The 11,052-nt window shown below is 34.6% G+C and overlaps 1 protein-coding gene across 1 annotated transcript in view; it reads left to right on the forward strand.

Annotated features, from left to right (window-relative positions):
- Positions 1 to 10,025, forward strand: part of LOC103609297 (rap guanine nucleotide exchange factor 6) — a 49,982-nt gene extending 39,957 nt beyond the window's left edge. Inside the window, exons 10-12 of the mRNA XM_008593644.1 lie at positions 1,917 to 1,931; positions 6,208 to 6,448; positions 9,519 to 10,025. Coding sequence (XP_008591866.1) covers positions 1,917 to 1,931; positions 6,208 to 6,448; positions 9,519 to 9,906 — 644 coding nt within the window. The 3' untranslated portion in view covers positions 9,907 to 10,025. The remainder of the gene's footprint in view (positions 1 to 1,916; positions 1,932 to 6,207; positions 6,449 to 9,518) is intronic.
- The last annotated feature ends 1,027 nt before the right edge of the window (positions 10,026 to 11,052 follow it).

Here is an 11,052-nt window from a genome sequence, read left to right on the forward strand (position 1 = left end):
CCAGTCACGAAAAAAGACAAAAAGGATAAAAAAAAAAAAAAAAAAGAAGGAAATATGAGTATAGTAGTAAAATTTGTCTTTTATTGTAGCAACTTAAATAAAATCCCTAAGACATAACATAAAAACACAGTTTAGTGAAGGTCATTTGTGCATGTTGTTTCTTCTTATTTCAGTTCTCTCTTAACCACTAGAGAGATTACTAAACCCAGTAATCTGTTTTAACATATCCCACTCTCTACATGGCTACCAGTGTTCTGTCTAGAACAAAGATTTTAATATGTCATTACTTAGAAATTTCTCATGATTTCTATAGAATCTGTCCTGTTATGCCTTAGTGCACAGAGAACAGAAATGAATCTGTCATGAGACAGAAACCACTCCGGTTATTTGATCAGAAGTTATTATAAGTATTACTATCACATAAAGCAAATTAACTGTTTACCTGAAAGAGTAAAAAAGCAAGCACTAAGGTATCAAAGAGGTAGGAAAACCACAAACTGGATTCAGTTTGTGGTACATGAAAGAAATTCCACTATTAGGGGTAAGAAGTATTTCTGGGATGAGCATCCTTTCTAGCCTCCTATTCTGCCAGTCTCCCCACTGTTACTTTTCCATCTTTCCTTACTAGGGCATGTACCTTCAGAATTCTCTTTGCCCACATTGTTTGCCATCTGTGGGGTTCTCTCCCTACATATCTGATGAACTTTTTCTTATTCATCAATGCTGAACTCAAATGTTACCTCATTTGGGAAACCCATCTCCCTCTCCTACAGAATCAGTCCCTCCTTTTTCAAAAGTTTCCAGCACATGTTCATGGTTTGTCTTATATTGTTTGCCATGTGGTAGGATAGTAATTTATCTCCATGTCTGCATGTGTGTTTTACAGTGGTACTTCTTACACTACATTGAAGATTTACAAATTAAATGTTTTCACACTACCAAAGTACAAATTAAATACACATACTTTCATAAGTACTCTTTAGGAACATATGATTTATAGATTTAATGATTTTTATGGCTATATTTTTGCCATAGGCATATGTAGGAAGTGGGGCTGAAGGAATAAATGATGGGGTTGTAGGGAGAAGAGAAAGTAGTAAGTTGGGGCTTAACAAAGGGAAGAGGTTGAATTTATTAAAATTTAGAAACTGTTGGGCCGGCCCTGTGGTGCACTCGGGAGAGTGCGGCGCTGGGAGCGCAGCGACGCTCCTGCTGCGGGTTCGGATCCTATATAGGACTGGCCTGTGCGCTAACTGGTTGAGCATGGTGCGGGCGACACCAAGCCAAGGTTTGTTATCCCCTTACCAGTCATGAAAAAGACAAAAAAAAAAAAAAAAAATATATATATATATATATAAAAATTTAGAAACTGTTAATCCCCGTGAAGCTGAAATTCAGACCTCTGAAGAGGTGCTGCTCAACTTGATTTCAGATTCATTGCATAATCATCTTTTTGGGAACATGTTAAAAGGACTGAAGATGGCTTTTCAAAATCTATTTAGAGAAAATCTAATATGGCTCAGTCTGCAAAATGTGCCCATACCAGTGGTATAAATGAACACATATATGATAGGTATTTAATTTATAAATTATATATTTAAACCCTCAAATGTCTTACCAAGCGGTGATGTTATTTATATTTATGCTGAAAAAAATACTCATTATCAGTTAACTTCAAACTCAGTTCTTTATGTTATATACAACAGCACTGAAATTTAAATTAGCTATGTTAGCTAATTAGCTAATTAGCTATTATAGTTTAATGTCTATCAGTCTTGAGCTCAGCTATGTTTGTGCTGCATGTTTAAAGTTATTGATCAAAATGAAAATGGGGACAAAGCTACAGAACTGTTAATAGTTTGCTTTTGATTGCTGACTTTTTTTTTATAATTTTGCTTTATTTTTGCTGCCTACAGCTGTTGCTTTTTACTGTAAGTATCCTGAAAGCTATGGTATTCTATGGCTGATGTTTGTATGTAGTATTTTGTTATTTTTAAAAAGTCAAGTGGTACAGAACTGAATGAAGTAGGAAGGAGAACTTTTCTTTCCAATTAAAAGGTAGCCAGTATTAACTGGCATATATCCTTTTTAGTCATTTTCTCTGAGCATGTATGTTTTTATATTCACATGGAAAGAGTATCCATGCTATTATATATCTTGTGAAAAGTTTCCTGGAAGTTTTGACCTAATGCAAGATGAGGCCTAAAAGAATTCAGAGTGTGGCTAAAAGGAATTTGAAACCAAATTTTGTTTTTCTGAATCTGCATATAGAACTTTTTGCTTACTCTTTTTCATTTAATAGTATAAACCTTTTTTTGATTTATTTAATATAGTAAACTTAATTTTACTGCATTGAATGTCTGAGTTATTTTTACTAATTTTTAATTATAAAGGAACATATAATCATAGTTTTTTTAAAAAAATCAAACTACAGAGAAAGTAAAGAATATGAAAGTCTCCAGTCCCCAGAATTTATAATTGTTAACTTACTTGTATATCCTCCCAGAGATTTCATTGCATGTAAAAAATATGAACAATTCCCTTCAACTCAAATGAGATGTTATACTTTTCTTCCACTTACCCATTTTACTTAGCAATGTACCTTGAATACTTTCCTGTGTCAGGATGTATTGTTCTACCAAACTTTTTAAACAGCTAATAGGATTCTTTAAACTAGGCCCCTATTAGGGGACATTTGCAGTGTTGCATGAATCTGTTTTCACATACCTTTACATGTTTTATGTTTGCGTTACTATTATGTTTTGACTTTTGTTAATAAAAATTCTGTGGAAATTTTTCTCTCTTGATATATGAGTACCTACAAAATATCATGGATTTTGCCTCTTGTCCTGCACAACTTAAAATATTTACTATTTTTACAGGACAAGTAAAAGAATTTTGCCAATCTGTGATCTAACCATCATACCACTACCCTTTGTATATTTGTTGCACTTTTCACTATATGGATTTTCTTATTTACTTGATTATTGTCTGTGTTTCCTTGAACCACCATTTATTCCCTTGAATTTAAATAAATTCCCTGAGAGTAGAGACCTTATCTGTCTCATTTCGCATTGTATCTTCATCACCTGGAACACTGTTGATACATAACAGGCATTCCATAAATATTTGCTCAGCAATTAACTATTTAAAGCAGAATGAAAAGGCAGTGTTTTGTTTTTTTAAGATCATCTTAAATACCTAAAAAGTTCTCCCATTTTTAGTGTAATCTCAGTACATCTTTCAAGTATTCATTTTTTTATTTTTCTCGTGCAAGATTATTGCTAGCACTCTAGAAATTTTGTCTCTGGGTTGAAAGTCCAGATATCTGAGGTTCCTATTCTTTAATTCATTTACTATTATACAAGGTTTCTAAAAAATGAAATATAAATCTTAAGGCTAATAAACGCCGTGTTCCTTTAAGATTATTTTTAAATGTCTTTTTTGCCCTTATAATAGGATTGTATTTTGTTAGCTAATTAGCTAATTAGCATTTTAGCTTCATGTGTAAAATTTGAAATGATTGGAGCATTTTTCCTTTTTGATTCAGCTTTATTCTAACCTCATATTTAACTATTCATCTAATAAATTAACATTTGAGCATCTGCTATGTGCCAAGTATTATGCTTGGTATGTCATGTTTTCTCCCACTAACAGCAAACGTTTGTAAAAATATGCATGTAGTATATATGTAACAAATCTAAAATAGAAAAAAGAGGTTTATACTATAACTGGTATCAATGAAGATAAATTTTTTCCTCTAATGTCTCTCAAGTAGTTTTCCAAGTTGGCATTTATTACCTTGGCAGATTCACTAGGGTTTGGGTTATGGAGTATTTGGATAGTCCCATTTGTGGATCTCTTCTAGAGGTACCTATTTATGGTGCCTGAATCCATCTTATATGACTATATAACAGTTTGTCCTTCACATAGGAAACAAATGGCTTTAACAGAGTATGACTTTTTAATAACTGTTCAGCAAGATACACAACTGTGTGTTTCTTCCTGGAAGATATTACAGTATGTTGGCAGCAAGGGAAGAGAACATGAAATGTGTTTAAATTCCCACTCTGTCTTTGTGAGTAAATTTCTCTGAAGCAAGTAATAAAAGGGCTCAGGACATTTCCCCATTCCTTCAAGGTCAGCCAGTACCACTGGCTCTGAGGCTCAGCCCCCAGCGATTTAGTGAACTGATCCAATTCTGGAGCCCAGGGCAACTGAGACCTGTTTTCATGAAGAGTTTAGGGACAATATAGGTAATAACAGTATATTGTTTGATCCTTTTTTATAGAGTTAAAAAGGATACTGAAACCCTTTTGTCCAGTATCTTTCTCTTGGCAAACCGAAATTTCCATCTGCTTGCAGTAATTTTCTAGCACAGGTTGGAGAAGCATCTCTGATTTTGATGGATCATAAAATAGTCTCACCTTAAGCCTTGTAGGTTCAGACACCTGATGATGTGAGCAGCACACTAAGGAGTAAGGCATTGAAAAGAAATCTAAGCAAGAGGTATTTGATGGGTTAACCCTTTGAATACATCAAGAAAAGGCAGTTTGGTGCATCCTTAAAAAAGGAACCTGAGTACATGAATTATTCTGCTTCCAACTTGACAGTGGACTCAGAACATTCAACATCTGTTGGCTAAGACTACCTCTCCCTGGAATTATATTCATGTATATTCAGTTGAACCTTTCAGTCCTGGGAGCCAGTCTCTGTCTTTTTGTGTCCTCAGTCTGGGGTGAGGTACCTTCTTCTATGAAATTATTTCTTGCTATATCTATTCCATTACTCTCATCTTTCCTTTAGTCAGGATTATTGCCTCAGGAGGTGTTGAGACAAATTTGTAATTTGTTTTTTTCTTTAAAAGTTAACAGTGTATATAATGCTAAGAAGATAATGCTGGACGTACGGTATTACAGTTACTTGAGCTACCAAAATCTCTCCAGTACACCCCCACTACAGTCATCACCAAAAAAAGCCACAATAATACCTGTTTCTAATTTTTTAAAAAAGAAAGTTTCATAACAATAATTTATTACCATACAGAAAAATTTAGCATTTGTTTATGTGATCAAATCACTTTTAATTACATTTAAAATTAGCCCTTTTCATCGCAGTGAACATTGTTTTGGAAGTTTTAGCCAGTGCTTTGCAAGAAGAAGAAATAAGATAGAACTAGGAGGGAAATATCACTATTTACGTGTACCTGTCATTTACATATGAACAGTAGCTTGAAGTAGAATTTATCTACTAATAGGAGAAATCACAAGAGCAAAGTCTAAGAGATTTAACCCCATGAACACTTAAAATTTTCCTGTGTTAAATATAAATAGAATATAAAAATTAAGAAAACGTTTGCCACTTTACAGTAGACTGTGTTGATACCTAGTATAATTCATTAGGAAAAAACATAAAGGATACCAAAAAGAATTTGAAAAGGAAGAAATGCTAATGGTTTATTAAATTAATATCAGTTACTAAATCTCACCAGTAACCAAAGATATGAAAAATAAAGTAATGACATATTTTTTGGGGGAAATGGGAAAACAAAATAGGACATTATTTAGTAACAGTTTTGATAATGTGACCAAATTTACTCTCTTACATTCTAGGATTATAAAATATTATAACCTGCCTGGGAAACAGTTTTGCAATATATTTCAAAAACCCTAAAAATATGCATGCCTTCTAACTCAGCAATTCTCTTTTTGAGGATTTTCACTGAGAGCATAATCAGATTGCCTACAAAGGTTTATCTACTTGGGGGGAGGGGCTATATAATAATGTCATTTATAATAATAGAAAATGGTAAGCAATCTAAATGTCTATTATTGGGGGTTTGGATAATTGAAATATATAAAATACATGTTATGGAGTACTATGCCTTCATTAAAATATGGCTTTGTAGAATATTTAATAATATCAAAAGGTTTATATTAAATGAAAAAAATTGTGGCTTCCAAATGATATGTGTAGTATGATCCCATTTTTATCTTTGTGTTTCTGTGAACATGAGTTAGTATTTTGTCACCTGAAAAAAATAGATATATTTATTTATCAATAAATGCAACAGTGATTTCTGTTAATCTCTGAAATAGAAATGTACACTTCAGTGTTTACAGAGATCATTGTGCTCCAAATTGCTTTTTGAGGAATTTAAAAGTAATTTTCTTGAAAATAACAAGGCACATTTTTGTATTTATATAGATATTCCTGATCAAGTTATAAGAGTTTTCAAAGCGGATCAACAAAGTTGCTATATTATCATCAGTAAAGACACTACAGCTAAAGAAGTAGTTTGTCATGCTGTTCATGAATTTGGTTTGACTGGCGCATCTGACACACATTCTCTCTGTGAAGTTTCTGTTACTCCTGAGGGTGTCATAAAACAAAGAAGACTTCCAGACCAATTCTCCAAATTAGCTGATAGAATTCAACTCAATGGAAGGTTAGTAAGCTTATTAGTGAATGTATCTATTTGTAGATGTACTTTTGAAGATTCTCTATTAATGCAGATCTTTTTTATTTGTACGTAATATTTTAATACTTTTCCACTTTAAATATTGGCTTTAATTTTGTGATTGTAACATGGAAGATTTAACTTTGTTATTTCTAAAAAACATCATCACGATCATAAAGCTATTTAAGTAGAAGCATCATTATGTTTTAGTGCCACTGTCTCTAAAATTAAAGAGGATTACTCTTTTTTTCCTAGCCTTTCTCCTCTTCATAATTATGTAAATAGAATCTTAGGGTATTCACATTCCTAAGGGCTACCCAAAAGTGGGAGAATGAAAGGGAGGAAGCTTGCTAAGATATTTTAGCACTCGTGTTATAAGAAAGATTTAGGGAGCCAGGGACCGACCCCTCCTCCTGCAATCAGGCAAGGGGCACACCCAAAACACCACTTCCATGTGACCACAGCCACCACAATTGCCACAGATGTCACAACCACCGTGTAGATGGCCCACCAGCCACTCGAGTGCATTGACACAAAGAGAGTCACTAGTGGAGACCAAAGAAAAGAAGGGGATGTCTCTCTCCACAAAACCCATTCCAGAGAGACAGAAGAAGCATCTACTCTATGATAAAAGTGGGGGACTTGAACACACCTCTCACAGCACTGGACCAATCATCTAGGCAGCAGATCAATAGCGTAACCGTTACTCTTTCAGAAGGAGAGAAGAAATCTAGGACTATCAGAGAGGAGAGCGGGGAGGAAGGAGGAGAATGGGGAGAGATTTGATAAGGGGCATAAAGAATAAGCACAATTTGTAATACTATATATGCTAATAATAATGATTATCAGCGTAACCATTACTCTTTCAGAAGGAGAGAAGAAATCTAGGACTATCAGAGAGGAGAGCGGGGAGGAAGGAGGAGAATGGGGAGAGATTCGATAAGGGGCATAAAGAATAAGCACAATTTGTAATACTATATATGCTAATAATAATGATTATATCAACATACGTCAATGTTGAACTCCCCCTTACCCCCCCCAAAAAAGTCTTAGAATCACCAATATACTGTAATCCGTTTTTTTTTTTTTTACAGAGAAGGAAACTGAGTGATACAAATCTTTATATGTATCTGAAAGTGTATATGTATTAATTTATTAATTTGTTGTTAGTATGACTGATATGTACTTCAGGCAGAATAAGCCATAATTTTCACAATTCTTTTTCTAAGTAGTTTTCTTCTTATGAATACACAGGGAAAATTTTTATTTTTTATTTTTTGGCAGCTGGCCTGTTAGAGGGATTGAACCCTGGACCTTGATGTTATCAGCACCACACTCTAACCAAAAATTTTTAAATTTTGAAGGTGTGATCTGAAAATTATTTGATAAACTAGAAAATTGTTTTGGTAGAACATTTGTTCTTTACTCTGGTAATTTTCTCTGAAAGTAGTCTTTTTAGTGACCCAGTTTCACATGTAGAATAAGATCCTTGGAAACCTTAAAATGACTGACTGCCCATCATAGTTGCTGTGAAGAGAGAGTAGGTTAACTCTGGTGTGCTGGCTGTACACAGTGGTTTAGAGCATAGATCCAGGAGCCAGATTGCTTAAATTCAAATCCCAGCTCAGGCTGTGTGATTGTGGGCAAGTTACTTAGCTTCTCTGTGCCTGAATTTCCTCCTCTATAAAATGGGGATGATAATAATAATAGAACCTGCCTCACAGGAATGTTGTAAGGATTACGTGAGTTAATAAACATGACACACACTATAGATGTTAGATATAATTTCACTGTCTATAGTGTAGTGAGTCTCAATGCTATTATTTATGACATTGTCTTAGATATGTGAACAGTATAAATGCAGGAAAAAAAGAGTTTTTTGACAGTAAAAAAAAGACACAAACTTAGATAGGCTTAGATCAAGTCATATTAGAAAAGAATGAAGTAAAAGCTACATGTGATACAATGTGTTACCTCTTTTCTAAACCTGTACAAGATATTTCCAACTGTCTATACTTTAGTCCTGTCTCAGCTTTTAAGTGCTTAAGATTGTTGATCTAAAGAGAAGAAAGGAGGGCCGGCCCGGTGGAGCACTGCTACAGTGCGCCGCTTGTGAGCGAGGCAGCGCTCCCGCTGAGGGTTCGCATCCCACATACAGACCGGTTCCTGCTCACTGGCTGAGCGAGGTGCGGGCGCAACACCGAGGGTTGCGATCACGTTGCCGGTCCCAGTCCAGTACGGGCGCGACACTGAGGGTTGCGATCCCGTTGCTGGTCCCAGTCCAGTACGGGCGCGACACTGAGGGTTGCGATCCCGTTGCTGGTCCCAGTCCAGTACGGGCGCGACACTGAGGGTTGCGATCCCGTGCCGGACATGAAAAAAGACAAAAAAAAAAAAAAATAGAAGAAAGGAAAATGCAGGTCTTTTGTACAGTTGCTGATCAATGCCATTTGCTGGAATGAGATTTTGTATTTAACAAGGGAGAAACCATTAGTGGAAGAGTTTCCCCTCCTTTATGGATTTTATTGTTCTTTCCTTTGCTTGGAAATTTAGAAAACAAGAAGGAAATGAGTGCAGCAACAACTTTTGAGTTAGATATTTAAACTGTCTTGATTCAGGTGTTTGTTTTTCCCTAATCAGAATTTATGCTGTCCATGCACAAATATTTATATACTACCAACTATGTGTCAGATACTTTTCTAGATGCTGATCTTGCCCTCAGAGCTTTTATCCTCAAGAATATACAAACATGATTGTTCACAGATGATATACGTAGTTTCGTAAAATGATAAAGTTCATGGCATAATCAACATTATTTTTAATCTTTAAAATAATAGATGTCAAATGGTGGCATAAGAGGACAACTTCTCAAAAGTCTTCCCATTTAAAATGTTAATTTTCCATTTCATTTGTAAGTGAATATTCTAATGTTTTTGATAAGAAATTATTAACAATAAAATAATAGTTGGATAAAAATAATAAAGAGGGAAAGTGCTGTTATAAATGTGAAATCACATTTATGATCACATTTATATAAAATAATTTTTTTTCCTTTTAGGTATTATTTAAAAAATAACATGGAGACAGAAACCTTATGTTCAGATGAAGATGCTCAAGAACTAATTAAGGAAAGCCAACTGTCATTGCTGCAGCTCAGTACCATTGAGGTGGCCACTCAGCTGTCAATGAGGGACTTTGATTTGTTTCGAAATATTGAGCCTACTGAATATATTGATGACCTTTTTAAGTTAGATTCCAAAATAGGAAATATTCACTTGAAAGAGTTCGAGGATATTGTAAACCAAGAGACATTCTGGGTTGCCTCAGAGATTTTAACTGAATCAAATCAGCTCAAACGAATGAAGATTATTAAGCATTTTATTAAAATTGCACTTCATTGTCGAGAATGTAAGAACTTTAATTCCATGTTTGCAATAATAAGGTGAGTCTGTACAAAGAGGTACAAATATCTGTATGTGGTTTTGTCATAACATTAGACATGAAGCTAGTTTTCTGTTTAGGTATTAAATGTCTAGGAAAAATGTACAGTTAATATGCCTTTATTGAAATATTGTTAGATTTCATGTATTTTCCATTCTGGGGGTATTTGCTTTTTCTATTTTTGTTTCTTCCTTCTTTCTGTCACTTCAAAAAACATTTTTTTTTTTTTTGGTTTTGTTTTTTATAAATGTGAATGATAGCCTTCCCATTTTCCTTTTTGTTTTCCCCTTTGAGTGATTATACCCTCATTTAAGTACCCACTTCACTGTGATTTGACACTGTTGGGTATCCATGCCCTGACTTAAAATTGCTATTTTTGAAACAACAACAACAATAATAATAGCAGTCATTTGTTGAGCTCTTCCTTTTTGCCAAACAGTAAATGAGGTATCACTGGATGTGTTATCACTGAAGCAAGCTAGACTGTTAGAATTATTAAAATCTTTTGAAGTTTATAAGCCCAGGAAGTGTAGATGGTTACATTAACTCTCCCCACTACCTTCTCCCCATTAATTATGAGATGCCAGTTCTAGGTAATTTATTTTCTTACCCTCATCTAGCACACTGCTCATCAACAAAGGGATTTTTCTTCAAGCAAGTCTAATTTTAAAGGGGAGGGGAGTTGTAGTTAGGTCCATTTATAGGGCCATGTGATTGTATATAACAGCATAATTCCGCCTTAACCAATCCCATCTACACACGTCCTACACAGCATTTATAATAATTTGTTTCTATTACTTATGTGAAATAAGAGTAGAATTTTTATAGGGACTTCTTAGTCGTGACTCTATCGTGGTAATAGGATTCTCCTTTATTAAATTAACCAGTGGCCACAGTTGAACTAGACACTATAGGAGAATTGAGGAGTGACCTTTAGAATCCACTGCACCTATATTTGAATTCTGCCTCTTATATGTAATAGCAGTGTGTCAATGGAAAACCAAAGACTGGTTTTCTCATCTATAAAATGGAGGGATTTGACAGACTACTAGGTAAGGAAAACGTGGTATATATACCCAATGGTTTACTACTCTGCCATAAAAAAGAATGAAATTCGGACGGGTCTGGAGCAGCCATGCCAGGAGACAGCG

Source organism: Galeopterus variegatus, unplaced genomic scaffold (assembly GCF_000696425.1).
Source record: "Galeopterus variegatus unplaced genomic scaffold, G_variegatus-3.0.2 Scaffold9444, whole genome shotgun sequence".
In the NCBI taxonomy this organism is placed as follows: domain Eukaryota; kingdom Metazoa; phylum Chordata; class Mammalia; order Dermoptera; family Cynocephalidae; genus Galeopterus; species Galeopterus variegatus.